This window comes from Chinchilla lanigera, unplaced genomic scaffold (genome assembly GCF_000276665.1).
Source record: "Chinchilla lanigera isolate Chin_1 unplaced genomic scaffold, ChiLan1.0 scaffold00069, whole genome shotgun sequence".
In the NCBI taxonomy this organism is placed as follows: domain Eukaryota; kingdom Metazoa; phylum Chordata; class Mammalia; order Rodentia; family Chinchillidae; genus Chinchilla; species Chinchilla lanigera.
The window spans coordinates 1,572,402-1,592,610 of record NW_004955470.1 but is presented as its reverse complement, the minus strand read 5'-3'; the positions used below and the strand labels follow the sequence as shown (position 1 = coordinate 1,592,610).

The window sequence follows — 20,209 nt, the reverse complement described above, 5'->3', positions numbered from 1 at the left end:
TTTTGTCTCAGCAATGAGAGAAAAGTAACCAAGACAGATGGTATCACCTGGGGCCTCCACTCCCCTGCCTCACCACCCTAGTAGTTGCTCACCTGGCATTGTCAAGGAAGGAGCAATGTCACAGACTTCACTTCCCTCCCATAACTTTCAGCCATTTAAAAGTGCCTAACTTCACTTAGCTTAGTATTTGGGAGAGAAGAGAAGGTTTTCTAAAATGAATCATAAGCATGCCTTCCCTCTTAGAAGACGACATGCCCCTTCACGTAAGTGGTTCTGGATAACCCTGGTCACAGCTCTATGGTAAAGGTGGTGGCATGGGCCCACAGGGCTGATTCACAAGTGTACACGACGTGGCCCCAGTTGCTCTGCTTTTTCATAGCTCGTTTTGTACCTGTTTTCCCTGATCGTGAGATGCCCGTCACTTGCCACTTCCTACAAGTCTTGGCATGCGTCCAGTGATTCATCTTTAAACGGTCTGGAGCTGCAGAATTTGCTAACCAAATATGTTAGAACTTGTGTAAAGCAAGAGTCCTTTACATATTTGAAGGCTGTTTTAATCGTTAAAGACTTGTGCCTGCCGTTGTAACTCCCCATGTTTGCCTTATTGATAAAATGCCTCCACTTCCCAGGCAACTGAGGGCCTTGGCTGCAGGTGGCATGGTGTAGGCAAACCGCTCCTCCTTGAGCCTTACTGAGCTGTTGATTCCTTCCTCGGAGGGAGGGGAAGGGGAGATGAGAGATGGGAGACGGGTGGGCCTGGCTGTGCCACAGAGGTCAGAATTTCCTGAGGGAGAGCGGGGAGCCTGGGCCTTGCTGAGAGTGTGCAGGTGGCTGGGGAAGGGGCCGCAGCCTCCCCTTCATTCTTGGCGGTGATGACCAGCATGGACGAGGCAGGGAGGCTCAGCCCGGAGCCCAGCAGGGAGTCTGAGGGCCTGGTGTTCTCTCAAAGCCTGGCAAGGAACTCGCACCCGGGGGAACTTGGGGAGGGGTCAGGGAGCTTAGCCTGTAAGCACCCAACACAACCTGGCGGAGCCCAGGCCCCCTTAAGCACAGAGTGACACCCAAAACAGACAGGCACCTGCACTCTATGGGACACCTTTCTATGGGAGGCAGCAACCGGTCAGGTGGAAACGCTGACAGTAGGACAGTCAGAGGCAGTCCCTTCCCTTCGCTCTCGCCCACAGCAGTCTCTTCCCTTTGCCCCTTCTAATTCTGGGTACAGTGACCCCACTTCAGAAAGGGACACCCTCGCCCCCACTGACAAGTGTGTATTTGCATGAGGCACGACAGTGAGCTGCGGACCCTCTGCACACGCTAGCTGGGTCATCCTCGCACCCAGATGAGGCCCTGGCTCCCCCTCCAAGCCCCCGTCACTGCTGCAGCTGCAGGGTACAAGGTCCCCTCTGCTCGGTGCCCGCCAGCAGGGTCTTGGATTTGGGGTCTGGTGGACTGATCTCAACTGCTTTCCTCTCCCCAGGATTTTGATCAACCACAGCCTGGTGCTCAGGAAGATTCTTTGCTATGGCTTTGACATGGATTACACTTTGGCAGGTAGAGAGGGCTGCAGGGCAGGGCTGTAGAGAGGGGATGCGGGGGTGGAGGGTGGCGGGGGTGGGTCCAGGCAGCAAGGCTCCAAGCTGCTGGGTCTGTGGGCCCCTGCAGCCTACAGGTCCACAGGCTATGAGGCACTGACCTTTGAGTTGCTGCTGGAGCGTCTGGTGTGCATTGGGTACCCGGTGGATCCTGCACCACATCTATGACCCCACCTTCTCCACTAGGTGTGGCCTCGGAAGGGACAGAGGGACAGGCGAGGGGCTGTCACTGGCCTGGCTCTCTCATCCAGCGCCCCTGCGCTGTCTCCCCAGGGGGCTGGTGCTTGATGCACTCTGCAGGAACCTGTGATGCCCATGGGAACATGCTGTGTGCCCATGGCCTCACATTCCTCTGGGGCTAAGGGCTGAGCGCCGCCAGGGAGGGGAAGTGAGGGGATGGAGCTGCCACGCCGGGTGAAGAGCGCAAAGTTCTAGTGCTCAGGCTGCATGAATGGCAACCCGAGGGGCCTGGGAGGGGGAAGGCGGAGCCAGGAAGGGTGGTCAGGGCCTGGCCGGGCCTCTCGGGGGGAGTGATGTCAGCTGCACCTGGCACCCCCTCCTTAGGGCCAAGATCTGGAGCTTCTACCCCAGCAATTTCATACAGAGGGACAAGGAGCAGTGGTTTCACATCCTCAAGGCACTCTTCAACCTGCCTGGTGGGGGCGGGTGGCGGGTGGGGTTGGTCGTTAGGGCCCCAGGGCCAGTGGCTGAGCCACCTCTCTGCCCCAGAAACACACTTCTATGCCTGCCTGGTAGACTTCTTCTCCAGCGGCCCCCACTACACCAAACGCATCCTGTGCCCCGCCAAGTACTGGGGTTCCCAGGGGCTCAGCCCCAAAGCGAGAGGCCCCACCACAACACAGAGGTCCCTTGTGAAGGGTTGGGGGGATTCCAGGAGCTCAGGAAGAGCCTGCAACCTGTGATGTCCCCACACTTAGCACGGGGTGACGTCCCTCTCAGGACGGCTGGGACATAAACCCAGTGTAGGCCCTGTGAGGCTGGAGGAGCCACTCTGGTAAAGGTTACAGGGCTGGGGTCACCTCAGGCCCCCTTATCAGCCGCTCCTGTCCCTTGTCCTGTCCCAGCTGTGACACTGGCTATCAGCACATCAAACTCTTCAGGTCCTTCCAAAGTCTCTTCTAGGACATGACTGAAGCCATGAATAATGTCCACATGTCAGTGAGTGGTCCAGGCCTCGGGACCCTTGACCCAACCTGTCTGCCTTTGGCTGTCCTGGGAACGTCCAGTTCCCACAGGCCTTCCACCCCTCTTCCCACACGGACAGGCTTCCCATCCCCTCCCGCCACCATGGATACACGCTCGCTCCGCTCCCTCCCGCTGGGCTGTCTCAAGGAGATGCTGCAGGACTTGGAGAAATACGTGGAGAAGGAGGTGAGTGGCCGCAGATCCAGGCCATGACTGCTCTGTCCCCTTCCCCAGGCAGTGGGCAGCCCCTCCATGGTCCCTGGCACTGCTCAGGGCTTTCCCCTGGAGGCACTTTCTCTGGGAGGGGTTTGGGGGTGGCTTCTAGGCTGAAACCTAAGAAGATTCCAGGGCAGAGCTGGGGACCCCAGTCCTGGGGTCTCCACCTTTGCCCCAGGCATGAGTCCCTATCCTGCTGGGCATGATGAAGGAGGCCGGGAAGGTGTTTTGGGCCACCACCAGCAGCTACAGGTACACTGGTGTGAGTGTGAGTGTGTGTGTGTGTGTGTGTGTGTGTGTGTGTGTGTAGGGGACCCTCAGGCACTGTGGGAAATGAAGAAGGGGTGGGAAGGAGCAGAGACCTTCCCAGCCGACCCCAACCCAGGCTGGCATCTTGGGTTCCATTGCTCTGCCTCTCAAGACCTCTGTGGGGTGAGAAGTTTTCCCGCCACCTTGCTCAGGGGCCCTAGGAGAGGGGGTGGTGGGTGGGCAGAGCCCAGCCGGAGCTCAGTGCTTCGGACCCCTGTCTTGCGCTGCCAGGCCATCAGGACACAGCTGTTTGCCACCAGGGAGGCCAGTGTTTGGGGCGGGGCCAGAGTGGGCTGCCAAAGGGCAGAGAGGGCCAGGACTCTCCCAGGTCCCCCCACCTCCAGCAAGGACCAAGCCTGTGAGCAGTCATTTCCCCAGGGAGCCTCCTAAAGGGCCACACAGGCAGGTGGGTGTCGGGAGGAGCTGGCTGAGGTGAGAAGAGGGCCCCGCGGGGCAGGGAAGGAGCATGCGCTGGGGCCTAGGCGCTGGTGGGACCGGGTGCTCCTGGGCAGCGGGTGGGGTCCATCTTGGTGACTATGCTTGATCGTATGAAGTTCAGTGCTGCCTCCACAGCCACGTTTGGAACACTCCTGTGCCCAGCTTGGGTGGGGACACGAGGAGTGCGAGCCGCGATTCCCAGCCCTAGCGATGTCCATTGGACAGGGAGGCTGCTGCGGCGGGGTCAGAGCTCCCAGGCTGTGTGTGCGCACCGTGTGCCTGCACTTGTCCCCCGCCCTGTCCTGCAGGCCGAAGGCTCAGCCGGGCCTTGGAAGCCCTGCTGTGACCTGATTGTGGTGGACCCCGCTCTCTTCGGAGGGGACGGTCCTGAGACAGGTCAACATGGTAACGGCAGGTGCTGAGGCCCCATCTGGCTGGGGGGACACTTCCTGCCCTTGGACTTGACCTGCCTGTGGCCTGTCTGTCCCTGGAGGCAGATAGCTGGGGGCCCCTTTAAGGCCCTGCAGCCCTTTCTCTGACAGCGGAGAAGTTGTGGTTCCCTTGGCTAAGGGCCCCTCTGCCCCTGCCAGAGCTGGGGCAAGCTCCGCACGGGCGCTCACACTGGACCCCACCAGCACCACTGTCTACTCTGGAGGTGCAGGCCCCCCCATGGCTCCCTCAGCAGGTGCCCACATCCTACGCTCCCCCTGGGCGAGAAGGGTGAGACAGCACCTGTCCTCCCTCGATGGGGCAGGCTCCTTGGACCTGGTGCTCAAGCTGCTTGGCGTGACGGGAGAAGACATCATGTACATTGGGGACCACATCTTTGGGGACCTGTCAAGTCCCAGAAGCAGTAGGGCTGGCAGACTTGCCTGGTGGTTCCTGAGCTGCCCCAGGAACTGGGCTTCTGGGCCCTGGGAAAGGGTGAGGAGAGGTCAGGCCTGGGGAGGGGGGGCTCCTCTGTCTTCGATTTTCCGGCAGTGGGTTAGTAGGGACAGAAATCATATCCTCTCTGTGGTTTATGAGGGAGGATCTGTCTTGCCCACCAACAAGATAACAGAGACCCCGGGAAGTTAAGAGTTTGCCTGAAGTCTCACAGCATAGGGGCCAAGCTGGGACTCGAGTCCTTGTGGTCTGACCCCAGAGTCCCGCGGTGTTTTAGGGGCTTTTCTCCTGCCCTTCCCCTGCCCTCCTCAGGGCCCCAGGGCGCTAGCATGTGGGAGGCACACTTTTCTACCCAGGAAGTACCCGGTGTCATCTTTGGGGTTAAGAATTAGTGAAAGCCCATCAGTTTGAGGTTTGTTCTGACCGCTGCTGGGTGTGAGTCATTGCCCTGTGACTCCGGCAAGGTCACCCGAGTCCCTGAACGCCTGTCCCTTGTCCCATGGGGCCTGTGAGGTCTCTGCTATGCTTGGTCTTACCTGCCCAGAGGGGTCTCAAGTGTTGGCAGGGGTGTGGAGCAGAGACCCCTGGCAGGAGCTCCGCCTGTCTTTCAGCTGAAGAGGCTGGACATGCTCCTGGTGGATCTGTATCCTGAGAGCCCTAGCTTTTGGGGGGTGGTGATGGGGAGGGGGATGGAGGTGCCGGTCAGGTCCAGGTCTGGCAGTGAGGTCTGGGCCAGGGTCATTAGCAGACAGACTGGTCACGTTCAGTGACCTCTAGGCCTTTCCTCTAACCCACCCCACATGGACGTGCGGGGGTCTCTCACTCTGGCAACACACCCGGCCCGACATCCCTGGCTCTCCGGGGTCTCCTCGCCACCCCACAGGCCCAGGGAGGTCGTGCTCCTCTACTCCCTGGTCACGGGGCTGTTTTTGCGGCAGGCACACGGGTGGGAGCAGTTACGGGCTACGAGTCATCCACTCCACCAAGAAGGAGCCTCAGAGAGCTGGGAGGCCGGGCGGGCGGGTGTCCTAGGTCGGCTTTGTGTCCAGTCCCAGCAGCCCAGCTCTCACTCCAAGGTGCGCTCCACCCGACCTTGTCCTCCGGCGCCCTCTGCCGTCGCATTTAGGCGGCGCCGCAGGCTGCCTGGGGCTGGGCGAGCCGGGTCCGGGGGTGCCTCGGGCCCCCGGTCCTCACCGCGGAATCTGGAGAAGCGCGCCTGCCGGGTCGGGTCTTCCAGTGGAAGCTGTGATCGCTGTCTGGGGCCAGCCGGAGAAGGGGCCTGAGAAAATGAGGGTCAGGGCCGGGGAGCGGAAGGGTCCTGGGGAAAGAGAAGAGGGGAAACACTCCCGTGCGGCTGCGCCGACCGGCCGGAGCGCGAGTGGCGCTCGCGCTGGGCTGGGGCGCCCGGGAGCGGACCTGTGCTGCAGCACCACGGGCAGCCTGTTCAGCGCGGCCTCAGCAAGAGCGCAGATAACAGGGAGGGCGCAGCTGGGTTTTCTCTGGGGGACCCAAGGATGCTCCTGGGCTAAGAGTAGGAAAGAGAGGAGGCCGCGACAGCGCTGCGCAAGGGTTAGTGGGAGCCAGGGCCGGCGCGGGGCTCCCCTGGAGCCATCACAGCTCCATCGCATAGTAGAGTGTGTGGTTAAGGGTTTGGACTTCAAAGTGGGGGCTTCAGGGTTCCCCGTCCCCGCCTTCCCTGCCATGCTCAGCTGCCTTCCAGATGTTCAAGAGGGGACCATTTGTTGAGCGTTTGCTTTTTCCTGGCCTGGGAAGGGTACTTTAATCCATTCAGCTTAATGCTCATATAATCTAACAGAGTAGGTTTTTTTCAGCCTCATTTTATGCTTGGTGAATTGGAAGTGCAGGGAATCTAAGTCACTTGTCACAGAGCTAGGAGACAAGGGAGGTGGGATTTGAACCCGAGGGCTGTCCAGCTCCGGGGAACTTACTCTGTCCCCTGGACTCTGCTGCCTCTTACACTGGCCTGGCAGGAGAACTGTTGGCAAGGCCTAACCAACCCTGCTTTTACACATCATGCTAAGTAGAGACCATGCCGGGGAGAAAAGGTGCCCTTTAAGGACATCTGACCCTCGCTTATCCGTGCCAGCCTGGGCTTTCTGAGGAGGCGAAGCTCAGCGATGAGAACCTTCCATCCCCTGCTCCCGCTTCTCAGCTCCTTCTGCAGCATCCTCGGGCGGGAACCTGGCATGGGTGGGTGGGGGACCCGTGCATAACTGAGGGATCTTGGGAGGGCCCTGCAGGTCGAGTTGCTCTGTCTCCACCCGCATCTGTCCCTGCAGATGGTGCATGTGTTGTTTGTGGGGGAAGAGCGGGCCAGTCTGGATCCTGCCTGCTGCTCCCTGTCCTGTAACCCGAGGGTGAATAGCCCAGGGGTTCAGAGGCTTGGGGCAGTCAAGGGGTAGAGTAGTGGTGACCAGTGGGGTGGCATCAGCCTCTGGGGGCGCTGGAAAATTTGCAGGAACCTTTTTTGGGCATTCTTTCAGACTTTCTTGAGTCTTTAGGTAGAAATACCATAAATTGCTTTTCTTACATCTCCTTTGTTATAGTACTGGCATTATACTGACTTTTTAAATTATGGAAATAATTATTTATGGATTTCAGTTCAGGATGGCAAAGAGGAAATTTAAATATTTCTTTTCAGAATGAGGCATCGGATGTGATAGGACCACAGGTCCTGCTCAATGGGGCTGAGCTGACTGCTGGTGCCCGCACCTCTACAGAGCACTGCTAGAGGCTGCCTGGCACATGCTCACAGCCCTTGTGCACACCAAGGAGCAGGGATCCAGTTCCCATGCCTTGCTGTTTGGGCTGAGATTCCTGCTGGCAGTGTGGCAGCCTCGGCTCCTAACTGTATCTGCAGCCCCAAGCTCTCCATGAGGGTCCTGGTTCCTACCCTGGCTTTCCTGAGGCTTGCTTCTGAAAATGTCTGTCTCAGAGGTTCCCTTCAGCTGGGTATTACCAGGCACATGTGTGTCCTTTAGCCGGTGTCCACTCAGTGCCTCCTGCTTGCCTGCAGTATAGAAAAAAAAACCGAGAAGGGATTGGAAGCTACTTTACTCCTGCCTGGGAGCAGCTCAAAATGCTTGGTTGTGAATTCATAACTGAATCAGTGCTTACCGCTACAGTATCTCTCCACCTCTGCCTATTAGCAGGCCGAACGTGCTCCTGTCGGTGGTGCTTGGCTCTCAGGGCAGTGAGTGGCTTGCTTCCTCCTCCCCTCATCCTCTGAGCGAGACAGTGTGACATGTTTTCTACACCTGGTTGGGAGTCACTGTGTGAACTTAGGAATAAAAGTTCCATAACTGTTTTGTTTGATTCTTAGAAAGCTGAGGACAAAGAGAGCGACGAGGACCAGGTGGGCTGCACCCAGGCTAACTCACCTGGGGACGTGGGTCCGGATCATGATACCTTTCAGGTGACTACTAAAGTATGGGAGAAGGAAAGAGCATTGCTACTTCCCAAATGCAGCAGACTTGGAGCCAAAAAACATTTGTTTTCGGGAGGATGAAGCAGTTTTGCTGTCATCCTAAAGGCGTCAGTCACGGTCTTGGAGCCTTTTGGAAATGTGTGCAGCAGGTGGAATCAGAGCTGTTCTCCTGAGCTGCACCACGTCTTGCATCCAGTTTTATTTCTAAATATTTCTGTGCAGCTAATAGGAGACAGGGAGAGAGATCTTTTGCAAATGAGGAGCTGGACCAAGAGATGGAGAGGGAGTGAAAGGGAGATTTTAGTTTTTAAAAGCTTGATGCCATTTCTCTAAGTCAGTTTATCTCCACCATAGTTAGAGCTGTATGCTGTTCCTCCTGAGACAGTGTGACACCGATGGTCACCCCCCACTTCTGAGAGAACATTTAGTTAGGCCTGTGGTCACCTGACACTTCTCCAAGGCTTCTCTGAAGATGGGTGGGGATGTGTGACTGAGAGCTGGCCCTTCCGTCCTGGGCAGGAGTAATGCGTCCAGCTTCTGAGTGGTGACCTTATGAGAGGGGCACCGTCCCCTTCTTCTCTTCTCCCCTCTCCTCTCAAAGAGGAGTTGGTTGGGAGCCACCTTTGGCCACACAGGGCAGGTAGGGACTGGCGCCATGGTAGGGGTGGCAGAGCCCCAAGGCAGACGTGATGCCCGGCACCTTGTTAGCACTGCATCCTTTCACCTGGAATGTGCGAGATGCACTTCTGTTTGGGACTGGCTGCAGGAGCTGAGTCTGCACTCTAGCCCTAGCATCAAGCCCCAGCAGTTAGGAAACGAGGAGAACGGAAGCATCCCTGGGGTTGTGACCTAGCATTAAAATGTGACCGAGCCACCCCGCTGCACAATAGGTGATTACACTTTTGCTGTCAGTTTCTCCTGCCTGGTACACTGGAAATAGTTTCAGATTTGCTTTCCCTGTCACTACCCTGCTTCTCATTTCCTTCCATTAGAGATGGGATTTAAAAGCTCTGGACACGGAGCTAGGCAGCCCTGGGTTTGAAATTGCCACCTTGTCATTTACCGTGCGGTTACTCGGTTCCCACGCCTGTCTGGAAGCTGGTGTGAGAATGTCCTCAGATGCTGCGCACGGAGCTTGGTCTGAGTAGGCACTAAGTCCATGTTCTGTACTATTATAAATTCCTGTGTCAGGATTTTCTTCCTAATCAACTGACAGCAATTTAAATAAAACAGGCTGAAGGAAAAGGAATTTATTAGCCCATAAACCAAACAATCCAGGGCCAGCCAGTTCCAGGCCCGGCAACAGACGGGAGCCAATCTGTGTCACTGACATAGCTTCACTCTCTCCGGGTTATCCTGTGTTGAGAATATTTTCTAGCAGGCTTCGTTCAACTGAGTATTGCATGGCTAATTCCAAACTGGTTTTATCTTATCTTTTCAACAGCCCTATGGGAAGTGTCAACGAAAGCCTGGGAAATGAGGTCTCAGTGATTCTGACCCCATCCTCCAGCCAGCGCTGGCCAGGGAGACGGCAGGCCCTGGTCACCCAAGCTGAGGGCATGAGCTCAGCCCCGGTTACAGCCTGCTCATCTCATAGTGTTAGGCTGGGCGTGGGAAAGAGGCAGCCTGTGGACACGGGGCTCCCTGACCGGAGGCAGTACACGCCAGGCAGGCAACAGCAGGCTTTCACAGCGTGTGAGACTCCGCAGAGTTCCTGGCACAGTAAACACTAAAAAATGTGAACTGTCACGTGTCTGCTCTGTCTTCTGGTTTCCAGTCACTCTGAGTAGTGATGCTGTACGTAATCCTCATTAATTTTCTTTTAAAATTCTTCACACCTGGCTCCTGTGAAAAGCTGCCCCTAAATGTTAGGCTTGATTTCTGCCAAGGCCCATATTTGCACTACGGTTCTCTGTACTCCCTCCTCCCAAGTGATTATCAACTCTTCTCCCTGCCTTCTTTCCTCTTGCTCTCGCCCTGCTCAATACATCTAGGAACAGCTATTTACCAACCAAGAGAGCTACTGAGTATTGACAGTCAGCCCTAAAATCAAGGTGTTTTCTGCCGTTGTAGCTTCCACGTTTGTTTCCACACCCTTTTGCACTAGAGACTCCTTGTAGTCTGGTCAGGTGATTTAAAATCTCTAATTTGTCAACTTGAAAATTACACACTCTTACGTGCCAGTGGTTCAGCCTGGAGCATTACTGCCAGTGCCCAGGGAGGAACATGAGACATCCTACGAAAATCTGGCAATGAGGAAAGCAAAGCCGCTCTTCTGAGAACCAGGCTGTGACACCAAGACAATGGAGATGGAAAACCAGAACAGAAACAGCTGGTTCCCAGGCCCGGGGAGAGGGAGAGTGGAGGTGGCAGGGATGAACCATTCCGGAAGCCAAAGAAAAGGGCGGCAGTACAGGATGGATTGATCGCGAGGGTCTGTCAGTAGGCTGAAGGGTGCCCAACTTCTGCAGCAAACACATTCTGCACATGGAGGGACTTGCTTCAGCTCCCTTATCCTGGTGATTTTGAACATCACGCCTACTCCTTCAGTCCCATGCTTACACTCTGTGACCTCTAAGCATTCTTTGGCTTCCCAGTAAAGCATGTTTGCCTAAGGGAAGGACGGGACTGGCCCTGTGCGTCTGCTATGGCAAACAGAAACACTGAAATGACACCCGGGGTTTGGAGGCAGATTTTTTTAATGTCAGATGGGTACTGACTGGGAATCAATTATTCCTCAAAATGTCAGGCCCTGCCCTCTGGTGGTCTAGGGCTTATATGGGATAAGCAAGCAGGAAGTACAGAGGCAGAATGGCTTATCAGTTGGGGATTGGTTCTTACACTGTGCATCATAGTGACCAGCTATGCATCATAGTGATCAGCTGTTTCTAAGAAACAAAAGTAACAGAAGCTGTAACCAGAACCGTAACTCGGGCAGCTAACAAACTGAAGTATACCGGCTGGGGGCAGGGGGCATGTGGGCGGCATCCTTTGTTACACGTCCTGCATTTCAGCTGTGGAAAGTTAGGCTGCTGGTATATGGTGTTATGTCTCAGTTCTGTGGGCCTTGTTATTATAAAGCTGATCTTGAGAGATGGGTCAACTTTCCTCACAATGAAAAAAAGCAGTTTCTGGATTAGGATGATGGTCAGACCCTTGATTAGGGTGTGTTCTCCAAGCCACAAATGCTCCCCATGAAGCCTTTTGGGATAGAAGCCCCCACTACCACTTTCTATAATAAATAAATAGACAAGCAAGGATGAACAACAATTTAATGTTCTTTTTAAAGATAATACTTAAACAATAAGCTGAAATTTGAAATGTATTAACTAGGCTTTTCTATACATTATATTTACATAATGATTCTGATTTTACCTTTCCAAGTGCAGTTTCCCCAAGAGTTTAGAAAAAGCAAAATGTGTCACAGTCTCTGGGGCTCACACTGTCGTCTCAGGCCAGCTGTCCCCTGGCAGAGCAAAGACTAGACGTGAAGAAGTAACTGCCCCCTTTCCACCCTTCTTGTTTACCCTCTTTTGTTTTAACTTGAGTGTTTCTGAACAACAAATGCAAACTTAGATTTGGATATAAAAAGCTAGATGACCACCTCAATGTAGGGCCATGTTTTGTTCCAGAAGACCTGGGCCAGAAGGGACAAGAATTACCCCTTGTCGGCAGGGATGCTGCGACGGAAGTCAGGGGTCACCCATGTGATCTCTGAGTGAAGGGAGGCACAGCCAGCATAAGCTCAGCTGTAACATGAGGGGTGTGACCTTCCAGCCTGGCATGCTAGTTTCAAACCTCCACTCTTCCGCCTACAAGACCTGGCCTCCTCTGCTACGGTGGATGCCGAAAGGAAAGTCCATTCTGCTGCAGCACCAACCTTCAGATATGGAAAATAACTACAGTGAAATTAAAGTATTTCAGTAAAGTGCAAATTGCTTCCACAGTGGTGGGGGAAATTCTGTTCAATACTTTGAAATTTCCTTATGTTGTAAAACTATAGCGAACTACAGTCTTAAACATAAACTGAAGACTTTCCCATGGGGATATAAAATTGGAGAGTAAATCCAGTGAATTACTTCCTAAGTCCCAAGACTGCGTAAGTCCATAACCTTCGTAAGTCCATAACCTGCGTCCATGATGTCTTACTGTTACATGACTTTTTCACGTCATCTGGACAAGGGTTCTGATGGAGACTCTGAAGAGTTTTTTTTTTTTTTTTTTTTAAAAAAAGCATTAAGAAATTATGATTCAAGGGTTTCAAACCCTAATGTAACAGGCAAGGCTTCGTTTTTACGGAATACAAAGCATTCTGTTTCTTCCACTTCTAATAGCTCGGAAAGAGAAGCCACTACCAAATCGTGCTCCTGCAGCATTTCCGGGTAGCGCGACACGGCCCGCTCGATCCTCGCTGAACGCCGCACAGGAGTGATAAGCTTCATGTCTTGCACTTCCGGCATCCCGCTTATTCTGAGAGACAGCAAAAGGGGCATTTACTTATTCATTTTTCGTCTTTTTGAGACAGGGTCTCACAATGCAGTTCAGGCTGGCCTTGAACTTGCTATGTAGCCCAGGCTGGCCTTAACTCGTGGTGATCCTGCCTCAGCCTCCTGTGTGCTGGGATTACAGATGTGTGCCACCATGCCCAACTAAGAGATGCACTTACAACCTTGTACCTTTCAAAAGATTCTACTTGTTCTTTCTTATTCCATAATAAAACATGACAGATGCTTCTGTTTAAGTCGATACAAGAGCTATGTCTGGAGTAGCTGTCCTCCTATGGTGGCTTTTCCCAAATTTCCAGACCGTTTGCAGTGGTCACCTGCTTCTCGGATGGTCTAAGCACAGGGAAAGCATCTCTGAAGTGTGAAGTGTGGTTTTTAGGTGAAGGCAACTGCTTTGCGGCTGGTGTTTGTTTATCCTATAAACTTACAAAGAGTTAACAGGTCTTAAGGAAATTGGGCCTAACACCAAATTTGGCTGGACTAATGACTTCCAAGGTTCTTTCTAGCTCTGACAGAAAATTATTCAAAAGATAGCTTTTAAGATGGTGAAGCAAACCACAAATTGGACACCTTCCTTGTAAATGCATTCCAATTGGCCGGAGCCGGAGGACAGGGTGAAACCCTCCCATGTAGTGACTCTGACCCGCAATTCACAGAACGAGGCAACACTAGCAGGTGCGTCTAAGGAAAGCTGTTGTAGAGCATTCTAGAGGCAATGAGAGGTGGATCACTCGCTTCCTTTCATGCACGCGCTGTCAGCAGTGGGGCAGTGAAGTGTCCAGGAGAGGGGCTCAGGAATGCGACTAAAACACACCGCTGTTGTCCTGGTGCTCTTTATGGGTCGGGAGCTGAGAGTAACGCTACACTTTCCTTTTTGACAATGACCTCGATAGCCTGACACAGCTCTTTAAAGTGATTATAGGTTGTCTTAAATGCATACTTATTAAAAAAGCAGGGCGCTTCTGAGCAGTCTCTAACCAGTACAACCGCCTTCCCTGTTCTTCCAGGGCTCCTCACCGCTCCTCCTCGCCCACAGCTCCAGAGCCATCCCTGGCCAGGGACCTGGTGCTGCTCACCCCTCTCACCCCTCCGTGCCAGCCAGGCAGGAAAGGTAGGAGGCAGCTCCAAGTGCAGAGCAAACGGGAGCAAGGAGGCTGGACAGACTCCAGGAGGGAAGAGGGCGAATCCCTTCCACCAGCCTCCCGGCTCCGGGGGCCTCTTCCTCACCACAGGGCGCATCCCACAGGGGTGGCGGAGGGGGACAGGGTGTGTGCAGAGCAGAGGCGCACCCTCCTACCAGTGCTTTCAAGCCTTGGCTCCTTCCTGGGAGCCAAAGATGCTTCGGGGTGCCTGGACCTTATAGGAGGCAGAGCTGTCTGTGAACTGCGGTTACTCTGGATCGGTGAGGGTGTGCTGAGCACTGAACCGGAATGCGGTCTGTGATCACAAAGCCTGCTCGGGAGTCTGCTTACCTCGGGATGGAAGAGATCTGTAACTTGATACCAGGGTGATTATCCTGTCCTGCCTTGGTTATTTGGGGCGTTGCTGGAACCTGGTCCCTCTCTTCTGGAGGGAGACAGGGCTCTCCAGATTCCATCTTCGCGGCCAGCGCTTCCATCGATCTGATGGTAGCTGCAGGAGCTACAGAGTCAGAGGCAGTTCCTGTGCATGTAAGAAAGGGAAGGAAGGGAAACAAGACTTAGCAATTTAACACTTAAACATCAATAAAATGAAAATATAATCCATACAGTGATTTCCCAGTGATCTTCATGAAATCCATATATTAAAGAGCAAATGATTTGAAGTGGCGTTTATAACTAGCTTTTCCTGCTGAGCCCCACAGCAGGGCCTGCTGACATCAGGCCCCCTGCTAACCGGCCCTCCAGAGCCTCTGGGCCTGGATACCCTTTCAACACTGAGCACATCTCCAATCTTTTTTACCCTTGAGGGCTCTTGTACTGGCTAATCGCTGGCCTTCTACCCTTACACCATACCATGGATCGGTTTTCTTGACTTACTTGACTCAATTTCCCAATCCCCTCTTTACCCAGGGATGACCACATAGTTATTACCGTACAGAGTGAGTGAAACGTTATCTTGTATTAGCTTAATTTTCATGATAGCTCAACCACAACAACCAAAACGAAAGGAAGTAAGCTAGACTAAGATAGGCTGAGACCCTAAGAATATCTGTTGGGCTGATAAGCAGCAAGGCATGAATTCCTGTTTGCTCCTTCCATCCCTTGGAAGACTGTGCCATGTGTTATGAGTACAATGCCAAATATCTGCTCTGCGGTATTACTTCCGGAGTCTACTGTTGAGTTTATTTATTCTCTGACTTTATTTTCAAAAGTAGTGGGCTACTTAGCTATAATTCCACAGGACTTGACTGTTTTCCTAGTTAAATCTATTCTTAATGGAAACAGTTTTGTCACCTTATAGGAAGTATCCCCTTTATTTTTTCAAGATAACTTGTTTTACCCTTCTGTTCATATAACAAGTAGTACGCATGGTAATAACACGCCACGCACTGTGTTTGGCACGTTAGCTCCCATAAGCTCGTCCTCTAAATGTTCTGACCAAGGACAGTAATGGTTAAAAAGAGACTCTTGCGATGGCTATTTAAAGAGATAACATGAGTGTAGATGTGTGTTCGTGGGTTTATTATAATTAAACACAGAACTTAAACCGAGGCATCTCTCCCTTTTGCCTGAGTCTTTTCTGATGAACAGTCCTTTGCCTTCTTCCACGAGAACTCCAGGAAGGCAGGACGCCTCAGGGCGCCACGTGGAAACAGCCTTGTGCTGTGTTGGGCGCACAGACACTCGTAATGATAGCAGTAATCAGCTGATGGCAACGGCTGAGAAGGTCAGCCCATGAAAAGGAGGAAGTGAGAGGCATGTTGGGGGTTACAAAAGTAACCATACCTTCTGTAGCTCTGTTTTGATCTTGCAAAATATTAAGAACAACTTCCCGCAACTCTTGTATTGGCTGGAGAGAAGAAAATAAAGGGTGCTATTAAAAGTGTTCATGGGGGAACAAAGAGCCAAGGAACTTCCACATCAAGTAAACTGCTGGTAAGAAGAATGTTTCCTTTGAAAATCTCTTGTCTGTCTATAAACAACATTTATAATTTCATGATAAAAGTGAAGGAACAGAGAAAATACTCGTTAAATGTTGACGTCAACTTCCGTGAAAGCTGTGTTTAAAGTTGTCTACAACAAAATTTCTCTAAATCAAATTCTGTTTTCCTATTAACTTACATAAAGATTCTGATCCATGAAATGAAGTACCATATAGAAAATGTATCACATATTTTTAGTGTTGTCTTAGTTTAAGTCTTATTTTCATCATAAAAATCTTATGCCTCATTTGAGAAAAACTGAACAGTAGATTAAACTTAACAAAGGAAATCACTAATAAACCAGGAAGGAGATTGGAAGAGGCTTCTCTAGAGAATCTTACTTTAAGAGGAAAGATCTAAAGATAATGATATTGAGGGTTCTTTACTAAATCGTTGATAGCAGATCACTCTATGATGAAGCTCCATTCATGTGTCTAGGCTTTTACTACTGTTTTTTTTTTTTTTTTTTGTATTTTTGAGATAAGGTCTCGCTATGCACCTCAGGCTGGCCTTGAGCTCACTTTGTAGCCCAGGCTGGTCTCGAACTCTCAACGATCCTCCTGCCTCAGCCTCCCAAGTGCTGGGAATACAGGCGTGCGCCACCACACCCGGCTCATGCATTGAGATTTGTGCAGCTGTGTGTAAAAGGTGGTCAAAGCCTCATCCTGCATAGCTCAAAGTCTACAAATTATGTCTAAAACTGATACATCAAAAACCAGCAAGGTAAGCATGTTTTCTGGAACTATGGAGGTAAAAATATTCAAATGGTCACTGTGCTCTGGGAGTTAGAAAACGGGAGGGGAAGGAGGCAGAAGTTTTATTGAACGAACCTTAACGATTATTTGACTGCTGAAATGGTATGCATGTAATACTCTGAGGACAAGCATGGAAACAGTATTGCAGAATAGTAATATGAAATGGAAAATGACATTTAAGTGAAAAGAGTTATAAAATTATTTGATGCAGTTTTTGTTAAAAAATTACATAGTGCTTTTCTGCTAGGTTTTAGAATTAAAAAAATATTTCATGTAGCATCTTCTGCATTATTAACATATGGATATTGCTATATTGAGCTTAATATATTTTTAGATTCTTTATAAGTAGTACCTATTGATGTTACAACTGTCTGTGCTATTACATTCCATAATTGCATATTTTTACAACTAGTGTTAAATGGGACATAGTCACTTTACATGTCATATCACTTCCTATGAAATATTTAAATATGTTCACAAAAGATATACCGAATTTCATACTCTGTGTGTAACTTATGAAGTGAGTTAAGAGCTTAATACTGCATTATACAACTATCATATTACAAATATGAGTGAAACCCTATGAAAGAGAATCTGAAGAAGTCACCCACCCAAGAGAGACACTCACTTTTGCTCCATTTTTAATGGCTTCTTCGTATAGCCCAATAACATCAAAGGTGCCTTTTCTTGCCAATAGCTTTGCTTTGCAGATCCAGAATTTAGCAAATTTTTCAGCCTCAGGAATGTTGGACAAAATGGTAAATATTTCATTAGAAAGTGCACCCTGGAAAAAGAAGATACGCAGAGGTAATGACTACCATTTCACCATTACTGTCCCATTCCCTAATAGTTATCACAGAAGATGTGCAGACATTGGTCTGATCATCTCAGCTTTTTAAAAATTTCAACTTTACTGAGGGGTAATGTGCATATAATAAAATGTACCCATTTTAATTGTATGTTTTAATGATTTCTGACACTGTTCATTCAATTTTAAGAGTTATGTGAGACCAAATAGAGGGAAAAACATTTATCACAGCAGAAGGTAAGGAATATGTTTTACATTTTTATGCAGTGAAAAAGCAAAAACAGGGCCGAGGATGTAGCTCAGTGGTAGAGCGCTTGCCTAGCAATGTGTGAGACTCTGGGTTCAATTTGCAAAAATAAAAACAAAACAACCCTAGAGTTATCAACACTTCTTACGTAAGAGTCACAATACTATATATTATAAATGGGAACAGTGAACACTGGCCAGAATTCCCAGATGCCTCTTAAGAGCAGAATGCAGGATAGCACAGGCATGCAAAGGTCAGGGGTGTTCGTGTGGTGTACTGGGGATTCCCTGCAGGTGTATATGAAGGGGTTGATTCCACATACAGGAACTTTGAAATGGCTTCTGTCAGGGTGGTGACATGCCCCAGGAGGAAAAGGGAACTATCACAACCAAAGCCCAGGTACTGGTTCACTCAGGCAGGAAGAACATCCTGCCCCTCTAGAGACGTGGGAGACACCAAGGTAAGTTCACAACTGAGAATCACCAATGTTTGGGGAAACCAACACAATGGGAAAGAGGCATAAAACGAGAGTGAACACTGGAGCACAAAGTTGAGGGAGCAAAGAGGAATAGAGTTTAAGAGTACTACAGCCAGTATCTTTAGAGTGATAAGAGAATACTGTCTCCATTAAACTCGAATGAGCAGTTTTAGAAAGACTCATAGAAGGGCAGAACAATCACATGGACAGTGTTGAAGAATGAATCCATAAGCTGACAATTCAGTGGTGCAATCCTTCCAGAGTCCAGGATGATAGGACAAAGAAACAAACAGCATGAAATAAAAATCTGGAGTTCTGAAGGACACATTCATTGTTCAGTAATTCCAATACCACCTAAGAGAATTCTTAGAAAGAAATCCTAAGTGACCAGTTCTGAGCGTATACCAAAGCAGATGCAGAAGGAAAATTCTAAGAACTGAACAAAGAAATAATTGTTCTGATTAAAGACCTCTGGAAAGTCAAGCAGGAGGAATGAAAAAACAATATTAGTATTTAGTAAACCAAGGATAAAAAGAAGATCCTTAAAGATTTGTGAGAAGGAAAGAAAGGGATTACATCAGAGGAATGAGATTCGGGTTGATATGTGACTTTAATAAGTTAACTGCAGAGGCAAGAAAGAAAGTAGAGCAGTAACTTCAAATTTTCCAAGGAAAACCATCTCAAATTAGAAAATTCCCCAGCCAGACTGTGATTACAAAATGCAGGCAAGTTAATGAGATTTTCACAAGCACTAACGGCTCAGAAAATTTACTGTTCAAAAACCATAAAGTTACTAGTAAATAAACTTTAGAGTTCACATAACAGATTTGAAAGAAAATTGCAAGAATATAATATAAAAACTTGCAAACCATGTTTCAACTTACACCTACCATTTTATTTTGTTATTTCAATTTATTATTGCCTTTTTGAATGAAAACTGTGTAAAACAGAAATAAGGGGAATTAAAAAAAAGTGGATTAATAGAAATTGAATTATAAAATAGCAGGTTAAGTTTAAACATATGAATAACAACAATACATATATGTGCATGGGCTAAATTTGCTTTCTACAAGCAGAATTTCAGATCTGTTAAAAAACTTCAACTGTACACATTCATACAGGACATTCCTAAAATAAACTCAGGAGAGTTTAAAATCATGGGGTGAAAAAAGTTCTGCCAGACAGATGTTTATAAATGGCAAGAGCAATATCAGACAAAAGAGAAATCAAAGACAGTCATGAATCTTTAAGCCTTTAACATAGCTTGGAAAACTAGAAAGTTAAAGTTGACAGAACTACAAAGACAAATTGTCAGTGACTGATCCTCATTCCAGAGAAATTTCAGCATATTTCTTTGAGAGAGCAGCATATTTGGTAAGCAAATAGAATATACACCCTTTGCAAATACCTTTGGGACATTTACTAAGCAAGATCAGGCATGAAGACCACAAGGAAAATTTTAATAAATTCCATCAAGCAAAATAAAATACAGTAAAATACAGCAGAATAAATACTGGTCATAGTTACCAACCACGATATGGTAAAATTAGAAATTAACATAAAGATGGCAAGAAAAAAATTTTCTACAAATCTGGAAATCCAGATACGTCTCTAAGAAGACTTTTGGGTTAAATTAGAACTCAACATGGAACGCTCTGACCATTTAGGAGGGAAGAGTGAAAACGTGTATCTGGTATTGAGCTGCTGTCTCTTAGTTCCAAGCCCACTGTTCACCCTCTGCGTGGGGATGCTGAAGCTGAACCCCGCTGGGCTGTGCCGCTGCTGGGCACTAGAGGGAGACAGCAGGGATGGAGAAGGGAGGAGAGACCACTCTTGCCGCTGCTCTCGTCACCCCAGCAAGCTCCCTCCCCCTGGTGGCAGAGGCTGGTTTTCACTTCCCTTTTTTTTTCTGGCAGTCAGATCCCACTTCACTGTGCCCCTCTGGAGGCAGGAGCTACAACTGGATAGCAGCGTTTCCTCAAGGTCTGAGCCAAGACCTGTAAGACCCTTCCTGTCCCTGAGGTCCCAGCAGCGGCTGGGTAGCATGCCCTCTGGGGTTGGAGTCCCACGTCCACCAGGCTCACCTCTTCTCCTGTGATACATTATAAAGCATGTATTTGGCTCTCCTCCACTTCCTGTAAAATTCCTGTAATCTCCAAGCACAAAGGTCTTCTGTGTGCTAATGAATCCTCTGATGG

The 20,209-nt window shown here is 49.8% G+C and overlaps 1 protein-coding gene and 1 long non-coding RNA gene across 2 annotated transcripts in view; one reads left to right on the top strand and one right to left on the bottom strand.

The window, feature by feature from the left end:
- The first annotated feature begins 5,805 nt into the window (after positions 1-5,805).
- LOC106150304 lies at positions 5,806-9,651 on the top strand. The gene is made up of 3 exons (XR_001237040.1): positions 5,806-5,939; positions 7,990-8,082; positions 9,539-9,651. It is a non-coding gene; the product is annotated as an uncharacterized LOC106150304 (long non-coding RNA).
- Positions 9,652-11,349: 1,698 nt separating this feature from the next.
- The window catches only part of Ckap2l (cytoskeleton associated protein 2-like), a gene marked incomplete in the record, with an annotated part of 28,983 nt that continues 20,123 nt past the window's right edge, over positions 11,350-20,209 (bottom strand). The window contains 4 exon segments of the mRNA XM_013522857.1: positions 11,350-12,564; positions 14,072-14,261; positions 15,527-15,590; positions 17,107-17,262. Of these exon segments, the coding sequence (XP_013378311.1) occupies positions 12,339-12,564; positions 14,072-14,261; positions 15,527-15,590; positions 17,107-17,262 (636 nt within the window).